The following is a 16,493-nucleotide window of genomic DNA, read 5'->3' on the forward strand; positions in this document are numbered from 1 at the left end:
GTTAGCGTAATTTAACTAAAATATAACACTGAAGATGTTAAAACGGGCCCTAGAACGCTCCGCAAACACAAAGGCTTGGTCCTGGCTTTTCTGTCAACTCTAGCTAGACTTACACATGCAAGTATCCGCATACCCGTGAGGATGCCCTACAGTCCCCTGCCCGGAGACAAGGAGCTGGTATAAGGCACAATTATTTAGCCCACGACACCTTGCTTAGCCACACCCCCAAGGGAATTCAGCAGTGATAAACATTAAGCTATAAGTGAAAACTTGACTTAGTTAAAGCCAAGAGAGCCGGTAAAACTCGTGCCAGCAACCGCGGTTATACGAGAGGCCCAAGTTGACAGCCATCGGCATAAAGCGTGGTTAGGAGAATTTTAAACTAAAGCCAAATACTCTCAGAACTGTTATACGTACCCGAGAATTAGAGGTCCCCCCACGAAAGTGGCTTTAATCCATTCTGACTCCACGAAAGCTGAGGAACAAACTGGGATTAGATACCCCACTATGCTCAGCCCTAAACTTTAATAGTACTATTATTGACTATTCGCCTGGGAACTACGAGCGCTAGCTTAAAACCCAAAGGACTTGGCGGTGCTTTAGATCCCCCTAGAGGAGCCTGTTCTAGAACCGATAACCCCCGTTTAACCTCACCCCCTCTTGCTCTTACCGCTTATATACCGCCGTCGTCAGCTTACCCTGTGAGGGACTAATAGTGAGCAAAATCAGTACAACTCAAAACGCCAGGTCGAGGTGTAGCATATGAGGGGGGAAGAAATGGGCTACATTTTCTGAGACAGAAAATACGGATTATGTAATGAAAACACATTATGAAGGAGGATTTAGTAGTAAGCAAAAAATAGAGTGTTTTGCTGAAACCGGCCCTGAAGCGCGCACACACCGCCCGTCACTCTCCCCGAATACAGGCCCTACAATAAATAAAAAGCTACTCAAAAGAAGGGGAGGCAAGTCGTAACATGGTAAGTGTACCGGAAGGTGCACTTGGAATATATCAGAGTATAGCTAAGAAGTATAGCATCTCCCTTACACCGAGAAGTCATCCGTGCAAATCGAATAACTCTGACGCCCACTAGCTAGCTCACCCAACATCATAACATTTAGATATAAATACACACACATCAACAAATAAGCAAACAAATCATTTTTCCACTCTAGTATAGGTGATAGAAAAAGACATTCGACGCAATAGAGAAAGTACCGTAAGGGAACGCTGAAAGAGAAATGAAATAACTCAGTAAAGCACAACAAAGCAGAGCTCTCCCCTCGTACCTTTTGCATCATGTTTTAGCCAGAGCCCCTCAAGCAAAAAGCATTGTAGTTTGACAACCCGAAACTAAGGGAGCTACTCCAAGCCAGCCTAATAAAAAGGGCCAACCCGTCTCTGTGGCAATAGAGTGGGAAGAGCTTTGAGTAGAGGTGACAGACCTATCGAACTTAGTTATAGCTGGTTACCTGAAAATTGGATAGAAGTTCAGCCTCTTAAATTCTCCCCTCACCCTGATATCTTTCTAAGTGAGACACCAAGAAATTAAGAGAGTTAGTCAAAGGGGGTCCAGCCCCTTTGAATAAAGAAACAACTTTTTTGGGTGGATAAAGATCAAATTCATAAAGGTAAGTCATTGAGGTGGGCTTAAAAGCAGCCATCCTAATAAAAAGCGTTAAAGCTTGAACATTGCACTCAAACCCCTAATTCCGATTTTAACCTCCTACTCCCCCTTCTCCTATCAGGTTTTCCCATAACATATGGGAATAATAATGCTAATATGAGTAATAAGAGAGCAAGACTCTCTCCACGCCCAAGTGTAACCCGGAACGGACCCCCCGCCGGCCATTAACGGTCCCATAACTGAGGGTAACAGGCCAAAAATAGAGAACTAGAAGACCACCCAAATATCCCCGTTAACCCTACACTGGAGCGCCTCCGTGGAAAGACTAAAAGAAAAAGAAGGAACTCGGCAAACATAATTGGCCTCGCCTGTTTACCAAAAACATCGCCTCTTGACCCCCCCCCAAACATAAGAGGTCCCGCCTGCCCTGTGACTATACGTTTAACGGCCGCGGTATCTTGACCGTGCGAAGGTAGCGCAATCACTTGTCTTTTAAATGAAGACCTGTATGAATGGCACAACGAGGGCTCAACTGTCTCCTTTTTCCAGTCAATGAAATTGATCTCCCCGTGCAGAAGCGGGGATAGACCCATAAGACGAGAAGACCCTGTGGAGCTTTAGACGAGAGCAGCTCACTTTTCAGCTTCCTCTTATGAAAGAGTAAGACTAATATGAATCCTGCCCTAATGTCTTTGGTTGGGGCGACCGCGGGGTACCAAAAACCCCCCACGTGGAATAGGAGAACCCTCCCACAACCAAGAGCGACAGCTCTAAGTAACAGAACCTCTGACCCTCAAGATCCGGTTTACCGATCAACGAAACAAGTTACCCTAGGGATAACAGCGCAATCCTCTTCTAGAGACCTTATCAACAAGAGGGTTTACGACCTCGATGTTGGATCAGGACATCCTAATGGTGCAGCCGCTATTAAGGGTTCGTTTGTTCAACGATTAAAGTCCTACGTGATCTGAGTTCAGACCGGAGTAATCCAGGTCAGTTTCTATCTATGTTATGCTTTCTTCTAGTACGAAAGGACCGAAGAAAGGGGGCCCCTGCTAAAAGCACGCCCCCTCCTTATCTAATGAAAACAACTAAATAAGACAAAAGGACATACCCCTCCGTCTAAGAAAATGACATGTTAGGGTGGCAGAGCCCGGATATTGCGGGAGTCCTAAGCTCTCCCCACAGAGGTTCAAATCCTCTCTCTAACTATGATAATAACACTAGTATTGCCCATTATTAACTCTCTTGTCCTGATCATCTTTATTCTCCTAGCCGTTGCTATTCTCACATTAGTTGAACGAAAAGTACTAGGCTACATACAACTACGAAAAGGCCCAAACGTAGTCGGACCTTACGGTCTTCTTCAACCCGTCGCAGACGGCCTAAAACTATTCATAAAAGAGCCCGTTCGTCCCTCCACCGCCTCTTCCCTAATGTTCCTCTTAGCCCCCATCCTAGCCCTTACCCTCGCCCTAACCCTGTGAGCCCCTATACCTCTACCTTCCCCCATGGCCGACATAACCCTCGGAGTCCTATTCATCCTGGCTATCTCCAGCCTAACTGTTTACACCATCTTAGGGTCAGGATGAGCATCAAATTCAAAATACCCCTTAATCGGGGCCTTACGAGCCGTCGCCCAAACTATCTCCTACGAAGTCAGCCTAGGTCTCATTCTCCTCAGCACAATTATCTTTGCGGGTGGCTTTACCCTCCAAACCTTCAATATTGCCCAAGAAACCATCTGACTAATTATTCCCGCCTGGCCCCTTGCCATCATATGATACATCTCCACCCTCGCAGAAACAAACCGAGCCCCCTTCGATCTCACAGAAGGAGAGTCTGAGCTAGTCTCAGGCTTCAACGTCGAGTACGCAGGGGGTCCTTTTGCCCTGTTTTTCCTAGCAGAATACGCAAATATTCTACTCATAAACACCCTCTCCGCAATTCTATTCTTAGGCACGTCTATTATCTACTACGCCCCTGAAGTCTCAACTCTTCTCCTTATGATTAAAGCCACACTTCTATCGGCTGTGTTCCTATGAGTCCGAGCATCCTACCCCCGATTCCGTTATGACCAACTAATACACCTAACCTGAAAAAACTTCCTACCCCTCACACTGGCTATAGTTATCTGACATTTCGCCCTCTCCCTTGCCCTCGCAGGCCTACCCCCACATCTTTAGCCCTGGAGCTGTGCCTGAAGTAAAGGGCCACTTTGATAGAGTGAATAATGAGGATTAAGTCCCTCCTGCTCCTGCCTTAAACCTTAGAAAGAAGGGGTTCGAACCCTACCTTAAGAGATCAAAACTCTTCGTGCTTCCGCCCTACACCACTATCTAGTAAGGTCAGCTAAAAAAGCTTTTGGGCCCATACCCCAACCATGTTGGTTAAAATCCTTCCTTTACTAATGAACCCCTACATCTTAATAACCCTCGCATTTGGCCTTGGCCTCGGTACCCTAATTACCCTTACAAGCTCCCACTGGCTTCTTGCTTGAATAGGCCTTGAAATAAACACACTAGCTATCATTCCCCTCTTAGCCCAACACCACCACCCTCGAGCCACAGAAGCTACTACCAAATATTTTCTTACCCAGGCAACTGCCGCCGCAATACTACTTTTTGCCAGCACTACAAATGCCTGACTCTCAGGCCAATGAGAAATTCAACAAATAACACATCCTATCCCCACTACAATCATCACACTAGCACTAGCACTAAAAATTGGCCTAGCACCACTACATGCCTGACTCCCCGAAGTACTTCAAGGCCTTGACCTGACCGCCGGTCTCATCCTCTCTACTTGACAAAAAATCGCCCCCTTCGCCCTCCTTCTACAAATTAACGTCCCTACTCCCCTCCTACTTATCTCACTTAGTCTTTTATCCATCTTAGTCGGAGGCTGAGGGGGACTAAACCAAAATCAACTACGCAAAATCCTTGCATACTCATCAATCGCCCACCTTGGATGAATAGTCTTAGTCCTCCAGTTCTCCCCGTCCATAACACTCCTAACCCTCTCCCTCTACATTATTATAACCTCTTCCCTATTTCTCTCCTTCAAAACAAACAAAACCACCACTATTAACGCCTTAGCTACATCATGAGCAAAAACCCCCACCCTCACACTTCTAATCCCTCCAATTTTACTCTCTTTAGGAGGTTTGCCTCCTCTCACAGGCTTTATGCCCAAATGACTTATTCTCCAAGAACTAACAAAACAAGATCTTGCTCTCGCCGCAACTGTAGCCGCCCTCTCCGCACTATTAAGCCTATACTTCTACCTCCGCCTCTGCTACGCTATAACCTTAACAATATCCCCCAACACCATCATTAACACCATACCCTGACGTCTCCCCTCCACCCAACCCTCGTTGCCCCTGTCCATCACTGCCTCATTAACCATCTGCCTCCTCCCCCTAACCCCCTCCATCTTAACCATAACTACCCTTTAAGGGGCTTAGGATAACAATCAGACCAAGGGCCTTCAAAGCCCTAAGCGAGGGTGAAAACCCCTCAGCCCCTATAAGACTTACAGGACACTAACCTACATCTTCTGCATGCAAAGCAGACACTTTAATTAAGCTAAAGCCTTTCTAGGTGGGTAGGCCTCGACCCTACAAAATCTTAGTTAACAGCTAAGCGCCCAAACCAGCGAGCATCCATCTACTTTTCCCGCCTGCCCGCACAAAACAGGCGGAAAAAGCCCCGGCAGGTAAATAGCCTGCTACTCAAGGTTTGCAACCTTGTGTGTAAAACACCTCGGAGCTGGTAAGAAGAGGGCTTAAACCTCTGTTCATGGGACTACAGTCCAGCGCCTAACTCAGCCATCTTACCTGTGATAATTACACGTTGATTCTTCTCTACTAATCACAAAGATATTGGCACCCTTTATCTAGTATTTGGTGCTTGAGCCGGAATAGTCGGGACCGCCCTAAGCCTTCTAATTCGAGCAGAACTAAGCCAGCCAGGCTCCCTCCTAGGGGACGACCAGATCTATAATGTAATCGTAACAGCACATGCATTCGTAATAATTTTCTTTATAGTGATGCCCATTATGATTGGAGGCTTTGGGAACTGACTAGTTCCTCTGATAATCGGAGCCCCTGATATAGCATTTCCACGTATAAATAACATAAGCTTCTGACTGCTACCTCCTTCATTTCTCCTCTTACTTGCATCCTCCGGAGTAGAAGCTGGAGCCGGGACAGGCTGAACCGTCTACCCCCCTCTAGCCGGGAACTTAGCCCATGCGGGTGCATCCGTTGATCTCACCATTTTCTCCCTCCATCTGGCAGGGGTGTCCTCAATTCTGGGTGCTATTAACTTTATTACAACAATTATTAACATAAAACCCCCCGCAATTTCCCAATACCAAACACCTCTGTTTGTCTGAGCAGTCCTAGTTACTGCAGTCCTTCTTCTTCTTTCCCTCCCCGTATTAGCTGCCGGAATCACAATACTTTTAACAGACCGAAACCTAAATACCACCTTCTTCGACCCCGCAGGAGGAGGGGATCCTATCCTCTACCAACACCTTTTCTGATTCTTCGGTCATCCTGAAGTCTATATTCTTATTCTACCAGGCTTTGGTATAATTTCACACATTGTAGCCTACTATGCCGGTAAAAAAGAGCCCTTTGGTTACATAGGTATGGTCTGAGCAATAATGGCTATTGGTCTTCTCGGCTTTATTGTATGAGCCCATCACATGTTTACCGTCGGGATGGACGTGGACACCCGAGCCTATTTCACTTCCGCGACAATGATTATTGCTATTCCTACAGGGGTTAAAGTCTTTAGCTGACTAGCAACCCTCCACGGAGGTGCAATTAAATGAGAAACCCCCCTGCTATGAGCTCTTGGCTTTATTTTCCTATTCACCGTGGGGGGCCTCACAGGTATTGTGCTAGCCAATTCTTCCCTAGACATTGTCCTGCATGATACTTATTACGTTGTAGCCCACTTCCACTATGTCCTCTCCATAGGAGCAGTTTTCGCTATTATTGCCGCATTCGTCCACTGATTCCCGCTATTTTCAGGATACACCCTCCACAGCACCTGAACAAAAATTCACTTCGGCATTATGTTCCTGGGTGTTAACCTAACATTCTTTCCCCAACATTTCCTAGGCCTTGCCGGAATACCTCGACGGTACTCAGACTACCCCGACGCATATACTTTATGAAACACTGTCTCCTCTTTTGGCTCTCTTATTTCTCTGATCGCTGTAATTATGTTCCTATTTATTATCTGAGAAGCTTTCTCCGCAAAACGAGAAGTCCTGTCAGTAGAATTCACTGCAACTAATCTAGAATGACTGCACGGTTGCCCTCCTCCCTACCACACCTTTGAAGAACCTGCATTCGTCCAAGTCCCACAAGCCTAAATAATCAAGCCCGAGAAAGGGAGGAATCGAACCCCCTTAAATTAGTTTCAAGCCAATCACATAACCATTCTGTCACTTTCTTTAACAAGGTACTAGTAAAAGGATATTACACTGCATTGTCAAGGCAGAGATGTGGGTTACACCCCCACGTACCTTAGATTATGGCACATCCCTCTCAACTAGGATTCCAAGACGCAGCTTCACCTATAATAGAAGAACTCCTACATTTCCACGATCACGCTCTGATAATTATTTTCCTTATCAGCACCCTGGTCCTTTACATTATTGTAGCTATAGTTACCACTAAGCTCACAAATAAGTTTATCCTGGACTCACAAGAAATCGAAATTATCTGAACAATTCTTCCAGCCATTATTCTTATCCTAATTGCCCTCCCATCACTACGAATCCTCTATTTAATAGACGAGATTAATGACCCCCACTTAACTATTAAAGCAATGGGGCACCAGTGATACTGAAGTTACGAATATACAGACTACGAAGACCTTATATTTGATTCCTACATAATCCCCACTCAAGACCTAGCTCCCGGACAATTCCGCCTACTAGAAACTGACCACCGTATGGTCATTCCCGCAGAATCTCCTATTCGTGTTTTAGTTTCGGCTGAAGACGTCCTTCACTCCTGGGCAGTCCCAAGCTTAGGTGTTAAAATAGACGCAGTGCCTGGGCGCCTGAACCAAACAGCCTTTATTACATCTCGCCCAGGAGTCTTCTACGGACAATGCTCCGAAATCTGCGGAGCCAACCACAGTTTCATACCTATTGTTATTGAAGCAGTTCCCCTAAAACATTTTGAAAACTGATCATCTCTAATACTCCAAGACTCTTCGCTAAGAAGCTGAACCGGAATAGCGTTAGCCTTTTAAGCTAAAGATTGGTGGCCCCTACCCACCCCTAGCGACATGCCACAACTTAAACTCAAACCCTGATTCCCCATTCTAGCCCTCGCTTGACTAATTTTTATAGCCCTAGCCCCTCGAAAAGTCATCGAATATTCTTACCCAAACCGACTCACACCCCAAAGCAGCAAAACTCCAAAATCCCTTCCCTGAACCTGATTATGACATTAGGACTATTTGATCAATTCTTGAGCCCAGTCTTTCTAGGAGTCCCCTTGATTGCCCTTGCTCTTAGCCTTCCATGAATTCTTTACCCTCAGCCCACCTCCCGCTGAGTAAATAACCGCCTCTTGGCCCTCCAAGGATGTTTCATTAACCGCTTCACACAACAAATCTTTCAACCAATCAGCCCGAAAGGTCACAAATGAGCAGCCTTATTTACAGCCCTTATGCTTTTCCTCGTAACCCTAAACACACTCGGCCTCCTCCCATACACTTTTACCCCTACGACACAACTCTCCCTCAACATAGCATTTGCAGTCCCCCTATGACTAGCAACCGTATTAATTGGTATACGACACCAACCCACCCATGCTCTAGGCCATCTACTACCTGAAGGCACCCCTGCCCCTCTAATCCCCCTTCTTATTATTATTGAAACAGCCAGCCTATTCATTCGCCCCCTCGCACTAGGAGTCCGGCTCACCGCTAACTTAACAGCAGGACACCTGCTCATTCAACTCACCTCTACCGCCGTATTTACACTTATATTCCTCATACCCACGCTAGCTTTTTTAACTTCGATTCTCCTCCTCCTCCTTACACTGCTAGAAGTCGCAGTAGCCCTAATTCAGGCATACGTCTTTGTACTTCTTCTGAGCCTCTACCTACAAGAAAATCTTTAATGGCACATCAAGCACATGCATACCACATAGTTGACCCCAGCCCATGACCCCTCACAGGCGCAGTCGCAGCCCTTCTAATAACATCGGGGCTCGCAATCTGAATACATTTTCATTCCATAACTTTAATGACCCTAGGTCTTATCCTTCTTCTCCTGACGATATACCAATGATGACGAGACATCGTACGAGAAGGCACCTTCCAAGGCCACCATACACCCCCTGTTCAAAAAGGGTTGCGCTACGGAATAATCCTTTTTATTACCTCCGAAGTATTCTTTTTCCTAGGGTTTTTCTGGGCTTTCTACCACTCAAGTCTGGCCCCTACTCCAGAATTAGGGGCATGCTGACCCCCTACCGGCATCATGACTCTTAACCCCTTTGAAGTTCCCTTACTTAATACAGCTGTATTACTTGCCTCCGGCGTAACCGTCACCTGAGCCCATCATAGCATTATAGAAGGCAACCGAAAACAAGCAATCCAATCCTTAACCCTAACAATTCTTCTTGGCTTCTATTTTACTTTCCTTCAGGCAATAGAGTACTATGAAGCCCCATTCACAATTGCTGACGGGGTCTACGGCTCTACCTTCTTTGTGGCTACAGGATTTCATGGTCTCCACGTAATTATTGGCTCCACCTTCCTTGCCGTCTGCCTTTGCCGACAAATCCAATATCACTTCACCTCCCAACACCACTTCGGATTTGAAGCCGCTGCCTGATATTGACATTTCGTAGACGTCGTCTGACTATTCCTCTACATCTCTATTTACTGATGAGGATCTTAATCTTTCTAGTACAAACACCAGTACTAGTGACTTCCAATTACTAAATCTTGGTTCAAGCCCAAGGAAAGATAATGAACCTGGCCACCACCCTTCTCCTAACTTCCGCGACACTTTCTGCAATCCTAGCTATTGTATCATTCTGGCTTCCTCTTATAGCCCCTGATTACGAAAAACTATCACCGTATGAATGTGGCTTCGACCCCCTCGGGTCAGCCCGCCTACCCTTTTCCCTTCGCTTCTTTTTAATCGCCATTCTCTTCCTCCTTTTTGACCTAGAGATCGCACTTCTCCTACCTCTTCCCTGAGGAGACCAACTCCTATCCCCCCTCATAGCCTTTACCTGAACAGCCACTGTACTACTTCTACTCACCCTCGGCCTAATTTATGAATGAGTACAAGGAGGGCTCGAGTGGGCCGAATAGGCAACTAGTTTAAACAAAACATTTGATTTCGGCTCAAAAAATTTTGGTTAAAGTCCATACTTGCTTTATGTCCCCCATCCACTTTACATTTTCAGCAACATTTATTCTAGGCCTAGCTGGCCTAGCGTTCCACCGCTCCCACCTACTCTCCGCTCTCTTATGCCTAGAAAGCATAATACTCTCCCTATTTCTCGCCCTCTCCCTTTGGACTCTCCAACTAAACTCCACAAGCTTCTCAACCTCCCCCTTACTCTTACTAGCATTTTCAGCTTGTGAAGCTAGCGTGGGCTTAGCACTCCTTGTTGCTACTACCCGCACCCACGGCACAGACCGTCTCCAAAACTTAAACCTCCTGCAATGCTAAAAATTTTAGTACCAACCATTATACTTCTCCCCATAGCCTGAACTATTCCCTTTCACCAACTCTGACCTACCGCCCTCCTCTACAGCCTCACCATCGCATTTATAAGCCTGACATGACTGAAAACCACCACCGAAGCCGGCTGAGCCTTCCTCAGTCCCTACATGGCTACAGATCCTTTATCAACCCCCCTGCTTGTCCTTACTTGCTGACTTCTGCCCCTAATAATTCTAGCCAGCCAAAACCACATATCCGCCGAGCCTCAAAACCGCCAACGTACATATATCTCCCTACTTACATCTCTTCAAATCTTCCTTATTATAGCATTCGGCGCCACAGAGATAATCATGTTTTACCTTATATTTGAGGCCACCCTCATCCCCACCCTCATCATTATTACTCGCTGAGGTAACCAGGCTGAACGCCTTAACGCTGGCACCTATTTCTTATTTTATACATTAGCAGGCTCTCTCCCCTTGCTTATCGCACTCCTTCTCCTACAAAACTCAGCAGGCACCCTTTCTCTTCTAACCCTCCAATATAAAACCCCCATACAACTCTTCACCTACGCCGACAAACTATGATGAACAAGCTGTTTACTAGCATTCCTAGTAAAAACCCCCCTTTACGGGATTCACCTCTGGCTCCCTAAAGCTCATGTCGAAGCGCCAATTGCCGGCTCAATGATTCTAGCCGCCGTCCTTCTAAAACTAGGCGGTTACGGTATAATTCGCATTATGTCCCTCCTTGAACCCCTCAGCAAAGAACTTTGCTACCCCTTCCTGATCTTTGCCCTCTGAGGAGTAATCATAACTGCCTCAACCTGCCTCCGGCAGCCCGACCTCAAATCCCTAATTGCCTACTCATCTGTTAGCCACATAGGCCTCGTTACAGCAGGCATCCTCATCCAAACACCTTGAGGACTGACCGGGGCTCTAATCCTAATAATCGCTCACGGCCTCACATCCTCCGCCTTATTCTGCTTGGCCAACACAAATTATGAACGCACCCATAGTCGAACAATGATCCTAGCGCGAGGCCTACAGACCGCCATCCCCTTGATAACCACATGATGATTCATTGCTAGCCTAGCCAATCTTGGCCTTCCCCCTCTACCTAATTTAATAGGAGAATTAATAATTATCACCGCTCTTTTTAACTGGTCTAAATGAACTCTGCTATTCACAGGAGCCGGAACCTTAATCACAGCCAGCTACTCCCTCTATATGTTCCTAGTCACACAACAAGGACCACTCCCACCCCACATTATTGCGCTAGACCCCACCCACTCACGAGAACACCTTCTAATGGCTCTCCACCTAATCCCTCTGCTCCTCCTCATTACCAAGCCCGAACTGCTCTGAGGGTGAACCGCTTGTAAATATAGTTTAAACCAAAATGTTAGATTGTGATTCTACAGATAGAGGTTAAACTCCTCTTATTTGCCGAGAGAGGCTCGACAGCAACAATGACTGCTAATCTTTGTAACCCTAGTTAAACCCCAGGGCTCACTCGCCCGCTCCTAAAGGATAATAGTCATCCGTTGGTCTTAGGAACCAAAAACTCTTGGTGCAAGTCCAAGTAGCAGCTATGTACCTTACCTCTCTTATCATAACCACAAGCCTGGCCTTAATCTTCTTACTTCTTCTCTACCCCGTCATTATGACTTTTGTACCTAGCCCCCAAAACACCAACCACTCCCCCATCCAAGCCAAAACAGCAGTAAAACTTGCCTTTTTTGTTAGCCTAACCCCCCTCTTCCTCTTTATCAACGAGGGAGCCGAAACCATTACTACAACCTGGTCATGGGCCAACACCTTGACATTTGACATCAATATTAGCCTCAGCCTCGACCTCTACGCTATCATCTTTGTACCGGTTGCCCTATATGTAACCTGGTCTATCCTAGAATTTGCCTCATGATACATGCACGCAGACCCACTTGTAGACCGATTTCTAAAGTACCTTCTAATTTTTATCATTGCAATAATTGTCCTCGTAACCGCCAACAATCTCTTCCAACTCTTCATTGGCTGAGAAGGAGTGGGAATCATGTCTTTCCTTCTCATCGGATGATGATACGGGCGAGCAGACGCTAACACCGCAGCTCTCCAAGCAGTTATTTATAACCGAATCGGAGACATCGGATTAATCCTTGCCATAGCCTGAATCGCAACAAACCTAAACTCCTGAGAAATCCAACAAATCTTCATTACAGCTAAAAATTTTGATATAACCCTTCCCCTCCTAGGCTTAATCTTAGCCGCAGCCGGCAAGTCCGCACAATTTGGCCTTCACCCCTGACTACCTTCCGCGATAGAAGGACCCACACCAGTATCTGCTCTTCTCCACTCTAGCACGATAGTCGTAGCCGGAATCTTTCTCCTAATCCGCCTCTTCCCCCTTATAGAAGGGAATTCAACAGCCTCAACCACATGCCTATGCCTAGGAGCCCTAACTACCCTCTTTACTGCCACCTGTGCTCTCACTCAAAACGATATTAAAAAAATTGTTGCATTCTCTACATCAAGCCAACTAGGCCTAATAATAGTAACAATCGGCCTAAACCAGCCTCAACTTGCCTTCCTACATATTTGCACCCATGCTTTTTTCAAAGCAATACTCTTCCTATGCTCCGGCTCAATCATCCACAGCCTAAACGACGAACAAGATATCCGCAAGATAGGCGGAATACACACCCTTACCCCTTTTACCTCCTCTTGCATAACCCTCGGCAGCCTAGCCCTAACAGGAACCCCATTTCTAGCCGGCTTCTTCTCTAAAGATGCAATTATCGAAGCAATAAACACATCCTATTTAAACGCCTGAGCCCTAGTCCTTACACTTCTCGCTACTTCCTTCACCGCCGTCTACAGCCTGCGAATAATTTTCTTCGTATCAATGGGCTCCCCCCGATTCAGCCCCCTTTCTCCTATCAACGAAAATAACCCAGCAGTTATTAACCCTATCAAACGCCTAGCCTACGGGACCATTATTGCAGGCCTACTAATTACCTCAAATATGCTACCAATCAAGACACCAGTAATGACAATACCTCCAGTGCTCAAACTTGCCGCCCTCGCTGTCTCTATCCTCGGCGCCCTGACGGCCCTAGAGCTCGCCTCCCTCACCACCAAACAATTCAAATCCGCCCCCAACCTCACACTTCATCACTTTTCAAATATGCTTGGTTTCTTCCCTGCAATCACCCATCGTTCCCTGCCCAAACTAACTCTTCTACTAGGCCAATCAATTGCCAGTCAAACAATCGACCAAGCCTGACTAGAAAAGACCGGCCCCAAATCCCTCGTAGATCTTAATACCCCCGTAATCTCAACAACAAGTAATATCCAACAAGGCATAGTCAAAACTTACCTCTCATTATTCTTTTTTACCACCATCCTCGCCACACTCCTCTTAATCTACTAAACAGCTCGCAACGTCCCCCGACTAAGACCCCGAGTTAACTCCAATACCACAAATAATGTCAACAAAAGAACCCACGCCCCCATAATTAATAACTTTCCCCCAGTCAAGTACATTAATGCGATACCTCCTATATCCCCCCGAAACACTGATACCTCACTCAACTCGTCCGCTGAAACTCAAGACCCCTCATACCATCCCCCTCAAAACCCCCCTGCAACCACCCCCACCCCCAATAAATAAACTAACATTATCCCCAACACAGGCCAACTCCCCCACCCCTCTGGATAGGGCTCAGCAGCAAGCGCTGCTGAATACGCAAACACAACCAATATTCCCCCTAGATAAATTAAAAATAAAATCAGAGATAAAAAAGACCCCCCGTGGCCTACCAAAACTCCAAACCCCGTACCCGCAACCACTACCAGCCCTAATGCTGCAAAATAGGGAGAAGGATTAGAAGCTACTGCCGCTAAACCTAAAACTAACCCAAACAATAATGAAAACATAAAAAAGACCATAGTTTTTACTCGGACTTTAACCAAGACTAATGACTTGAAAAACCACCGTTGTACTTCAACTACAAAAACCAAATAATGACAAATCTCCGAAAAACCCACCCCCTACTAAAAATTGCAAACGACGCATTAGTTGACCTCCCCACTCCTGCCAATATTTCAGCTTGATGAAACTTTGGCTCCCTACTTGGCCTTTGTCTCGGTGCTCAAATTCTTACAGGCCTATTCCTTACAATACACTACTGCTCGGACATTACAGCCGCCTTTTCCTCCGTAGCCCACATCTGCCGTGACGTAAATTACGGTTGATTAATTCGAAACATACACGCAAACGGAGCTTCATTCTTCTTTATCTGCATCTACATACACATCGGCCGAGGGTTATACTATGGCTCATACCTGTACAAAAACACTTGAAATGTGGGAGTAATCCTTCTTCTACTAGTAATAATAACTGCCTTCGTTGGCTACGTGCTTCCTTGAGGCCAAATATCGTTTTGAGGCGCTACCGTCATTACTAACCTACTCTCAGCAGTCCCCTATATTGGTAACTCCCTAGTCCAATGAATCTGAGGAGGCTTCTCCGTAGATAACGCCACCCTCACCCGATTCCTGGCCTTCCACTTTCTTCTTCCCTTCGTAATTGTAGCAATAACAATAGTCCACCTCATTTTCCTCCATGAAACAGGATCAAACAACCCAACAGGCCTAAACTCAGATGCAGACAAAATCTCATTCCACCCATACTTCTCCTACAAAGACCTCCTAGGCTTTACAATCCTTCTCCTCGGCCTAACCTCACTAGCCCTTTTTCTACCCAACCTTCTTGGAGACCCCGACAACTTCACCCCCGCCAACCCACTAATAACCCCGCCTCATATTAAACCAGAGTGATACTTCCTGTTTGCCTACGCCATTCTCCGCTCTATCCCTAACAAACTAGGAGGGGTCCTCGCACTTCTATTCTCAATTTTAGTTTTAATAGTCGTCCCAATCCTCCACACCTCCAAACAGCAAAGCCTCACTTTCCGGCCCCTCGCCCAACTATTATTCTGGCTCCTAATTGCAGATGTCATTATCCTTACTTGAATCGGAGGAATGCCAGTTGAACACCCCTTTGTTATTATTGGACAAGCAGCATCCGTCCTATACTTCATAATTTTTCTCATCCTCATACCTACAGCCAGTTGAATAGAAAACAAACTAATTAACTGATAGTGCATTAGTAGCTCAGTCTCAGAGCTCCGGTCTTGTAAGCCGGCTGCCGAAGGTTAAACTCCCTCCTACTGCTCTCAAAGAAGAGGGATTTTAACCCCCTCCCCTAACTCCCAAAGCTAGGATCCTAAATAGACTATTCTTTGCCGGACTCTGCCATCCCGTACATATATGGACTAACCACATGTATATATATAACCATATACTGTATGGTTTAATACATATAATGCTCGATAAACATTAATTGTATTAATACATGATGAATATGCACATATAATTAAGAAATACATAGACTATTAATGTAAATTTAAATATTACTGCTTTCAAATTAAACGAAATTTAAGACCTATCACAAATATCCATAAGTCTAGTTATACCAAGTATCCTCATCCCTAAGATATCAAAATTAATGCACAGTAAGAAACCACCATCAGTTGATTTCTAAATACATACTATTCGTGAAAGGTCAGGGACAAATATCGTGGGGGTTTCACTTAGTGATCTATTCCTGGCATTTGGTTCCTATTTCAGGCGCATGACTTGTTAATTCCTCATTCTTTCCTTGAAGCTGACATAGGTTAATGGTGGAGTACATATTACCCTTTACCCACCATGCCGAGCATTCTTTCCAGCGTGCATTTGGTTCTCTTTTTTTGGCTTCCTTTCACTTTGCATTTCACAGTGCACACGGTAATAGCTGACAAGGTTGTACATTTCCTTGAATTGAAAGAAGTTAGTCAATGCCAAAAGACATATACATAAGCATTGCATAACTGATATCAAGTACATAAAGAGCTATTTTTTCTCGAGACTTATCATGAATTGATTACCCCGGGTTTTGCGCGTTAAACCCCCCTACCCCCCTACACTCGCGAGATCACTATCATTTCTGCAAACCCCCCGGAAACAGAAAAACCTCGACTGGTAGGTACACCTCTTCCAAAAATGTGTCTATTTACACTATTACAATAATGCAATT

The 16,493-nt window shown here is 45.7% G+C and overlaps 13 protein-coding genes and 24 non-coding genes across 37 annotated transcripts, besides 1 other annotated feature; 28 read left to right on the plus strand and 9 right to left on the minus strand. All coding sequences in view use genetic code 2, as the record gives it.

The window, feature by feature from the left end:
• Positions 1-68, plus strand: ASK34_gt01. The gene has a single exon. It is a non-coding gene; the product is annotated as a tRNA-Phe (tRNA).
• ASK34_gr02 lies at positions 69-1,013 on the plus strand. The gene has a single exon. It is a non-coding gene; the product is annotated as a 12S ribosomal RNA (ribosomal RNA).
• Positions 1,014-1,084, plus strand: ASK34_gt02. Its single transcript has one exon. It is a non-coding gene; the product is annotated as a tRNA-Val (tRNA).
• ASK34_gr01 lies at positions 1,085-2,765 on the plus strand. Its single transcript has one exon. It is a non-coding gene; the product is annotated as a 16S ribosomal RNA (ribosomal RNA).
• ASK34_gt03 lies at positions 2,766-2,839 on the plus strand. Its single transcript has one exon. It is a non-coding gene; the product is annotated as a tRNA-Leu (tRNA).
• On the plus strand, positions 2,840-3,814 carry ND1. Its single transcript has one exon. A coding sequence (YP_009176474.1; NADH dehydrogenase subunit 1) covers positions 2,840-3,814, from the start codon at positions 2,840-2,842 to the stop codon at positions 3,812-3,814; it is 975 nt and encodes a 324-aa protein.
• Positions 3,815-3,818: 4 nt separating this feature from the next.
• ASK34_gt04 lies at positions 3,819-3,887 on the plus strand. Its single transcript has one exon. It is a non-coding gene; the product is annotated as a tRNA-Ile (tRNA).
• A 10-nt stretch (positions 3,888-3,897) lies between these two features.
• On the minus strand, positions 3,898-3,970 carry ASK34_gt05. Its single transcript has one exon. It is a non-coding gene; the product is annotated as a tRNA-Gln (tRNA).
• Positions 3,970-4,038, plus strand: ASK34_gt06. Its single transcript has one exon. It is a non-coding gene; the product is annotated as a tRNA-Met (tRNA).
• ND2 lies at positions 4,039-5,084 on the plus strand. Its single transcript has one exon. Coding sequence (YP_009176475.1; NADH dehydrogenase subunit 2) is annotated over positions 4,039-5,084 (1,046 nt in total).
• On the plus strand, positions 5,085-5,156 carry ASK34_gt07. The gene has a single exon. It is a non-coding gene; the product is annotated as a tRNA-Trp (tRNA).
• On the minus strand, positions 5,157-5,225 carry ASK34_gt08. Its single transcript has one exon. It is a non-coding gene; the product is annotated as a tRNA-Ala (tRNA).
• A 1-nt stretch (position 5,226) lies between these two features.
• ASK34_gt09 lies at positions 5,227-5,299 on the minus strand. The gene has a single exon. It is a non-coding gene; the product is annotated as a tRNA-Asn (tRNA).
• A 34-nt stretch (positions 5,300-5,333) lies between these two features.
• ASK34_gt10 lies at positions 5,334-5,400 on the minus strand. Its single transcript has one exon. It is a non-coding gene; the product is annotated as a tRNA-Cys (tRNA).
• Positions 5,400-5,467, minus strand: ASK34_gt11. The gene has a single exon. It is a non-coding gene; the product is annotated as a tRNA-Tyr (tRNA).
• A 1-nt stretch (position 5,468) lies between these two features.
• Positions 5,469-7,019, plus strand: COX1. The gene has a single exon. A coding sequence (YP_009176476.1; cytochrome c oxidase subunit I) covers positions 5,469-7,019, from the start codon at positions 5,469-5,471 to the stop codon at positions 7,017-7,019; it is 1,551 nt and encodes a 516-aa protein.
• Positions 7,020-7,030: 11 nt separating this feature from the next.
• ASK34_gt12 lies at positions 7,031-7,101 on the minus strand. Its single transcript has one exon. It is a non-coding gene; the product is annotated as a tRNA-Ser (tRNA).
• A 4-nt stretch (positions 7,102-7,105) lies between these two features.
• ASK34_gt13 lies at positions 7,106-7,176 on the plus strand. Its single transcript has one exon. It is a non-coding gene; the product is annotated as a tRNA-Asp (tRNA).
• Positions 7,177-7,180: 4 nt separating this feature from the next.
• Positions 7,181-7,871, plus strand: COX2. Its single transcript has one exon. Coding sequence (YP_009176477.1; cytochrome c oxidase subunit II) is annotated over positions 7,181-7,871 (691 nt in total).
• ASK34_gt14 lies at positions 7,872-7,944 on the plus strand. The gene has a single exon. It is a non-coding gene; the product is annotated as a tRNA-Lys (tRNA).
• Position 7,945: 1 nt separating this feature from the next.
• ATP8 lies at positions 7,946-8,113 on the plus strand. The gene has a single exon. A coding sequence (YP_009176478.1; ATP synthase F0 subunit 8) covers positions 7,946-8,113, from the start codon at positions 7,946-7,948 to the stop codon at positions 8,111-8,113; it is 168 nt and encodes a 55-aa protein.
• On the plus strand, positions 8,104-8,787 carry ATP6. The gene has a single exon. A coding sequence (YP_009176479.1; ATP synthase F0 subunit 6) covers positions 8,104-8,787, from the start codon at positions 8,104-8,106 to the stop codon at positions 8,785-8,787; it is 684 nt and encodes a 227-aa protein.
• COX3 lies at positions 8,787-9,571 on the plus strand. Its single transcript has one exon. Coding sequence (YP_009176480.1; cytochrome c oxidase subunit III) is annotated over positions 8,787-9,571 (785 nt in total).
• Positions 9,572-9,643, plus strand: ASK34_gt15. The gene has a single exon. It is a non-coding gene; the product is annotated as a tRNA-Gly (tRNA).
• On the plus strand, positions 9,644-9,992 carry ND3. Its single transcript has one exon. Coding sequence (YP_009176481.1; NADH dehydrogenase subunit 3) is annotated over positions 9,644-9,992 (349 nt in total).
• ASK34_gt16 lies at positions 9,993-10,061 on the plus strand. The gene has a single exon. It is a non-coding gene; the product is annotated as a tRNA-Arg (tRNA).
• Positions 10,062-10,358, plus strand: ND4L. Its single transcript has one exon. A coding sequence (YP_009176482.1; NADH dehydrogenase subunit 4L) covers positions 10,062-10,358, from the start codon at positions 10,062-10,064 to the stop codon at positions 10,356-10,358; it is 297 nt and encodes a 98-aa protein.
• Positions 10,352-11,732, plus strand: ND4. Its single transcript has one exon. Coding sequence (YP_009176483.1; NADH dehydrogenase subunit 4) is annotated over positions 10,352-11,732 (1,381 nt in total).
• On the plus strand, positions 11,733-11,802 carry ASK34_gt17. The gene has a single exon. It is a non-coding gene; the product is annotated as a tRNA-His (tRNA).
• ASK34_gt18 lies at positions 11,803-11,870 on the plus strand. Its single transcript has one exon. It is a non-coding gene; the product is annotated as a tRNA-Ser (tRNA).
• Positions 11,871-11,873: 3 nt separating this feature from the next.
• Positions 11,874-11,945, plus strand: ASK34_gt19. The gene has a single exon. It is a non-coding gene; the product is annotated as a tRNA-Leu (tRNA).
• On the plus strand, positions 11,946-13,784 carry ND5. Its single transcript has one exon. A coding sequence (YP_009176484.1; NADH dehydrogenase subunit 5) covers positions 11,946-13,784, from the start codon at positions 11,946-11,948 to the stop codon at positions 13,782-13,784; it is 1,839 nt and encodes a 612-aa protein.
• On the minus strand, positions 13,781-14,302 carry ND6. The gene has a single exon. A coding sequence (YP_009176485.1; NADH dehydrogenase subunit 6) covers positions 13,781-14,302, from the start codon at positions 14,300-14,302 to the stop codon at positions 13,781-13,783; it is 522 nt and encodes a 173-aa protein.
• ASK34_gt20 lies at positions 14,303-14,371 on the minus strand. The gene has a single exon. It is a non-coding gene; the product is annotated as a tRNA-Glu (tRNA).
• A 6-nt stretch (positions 14,372-14,377) lies between these two features.
• Positions 14,378-15,517, plus strand: CYTB. Its single transcript has one exon. A coding sequence (YP_009176486.1; cytochrome b) covers positions 14,378-15,517, from the start codon at positions 14,378-14,380 to the stop codon at positions 15,515-15,517; it is 1,140 nt and encodes a 379-aa protein.
• A 1-nt stretch (position 15,518) lies between these two features.
• ASK34_gt21 lies at positions 15,519-15,590 on the plus strand. The gene has a single exon. It is a non-coding gene; the product is annotated as a tRNA-Thr (tRNA).
• Position 15,591: 1 nt separating this feature from the next.
• Positions 15,592-15,660, minus strand: ASK34_gt22. The gene has a single exon. It is a non-coding gene; the product is annotated as a tRNA-Pro (tRNA).
• Positions 15,661-16,493: a D loop (control region).

Source organism: Melanotaenia boesemani, mitochondrion (genome assembly GCF_017639745.1).
Source record: "Melanotaenia boesemani mitochondrion, complete genome".
Lineage (NCBI taxonomy): Eukaryota > Metazoa > Chordata > Actinopteri > Atheriniformes > Melanotaeniidae > Melanotaenia > Melanotaenia boesemani.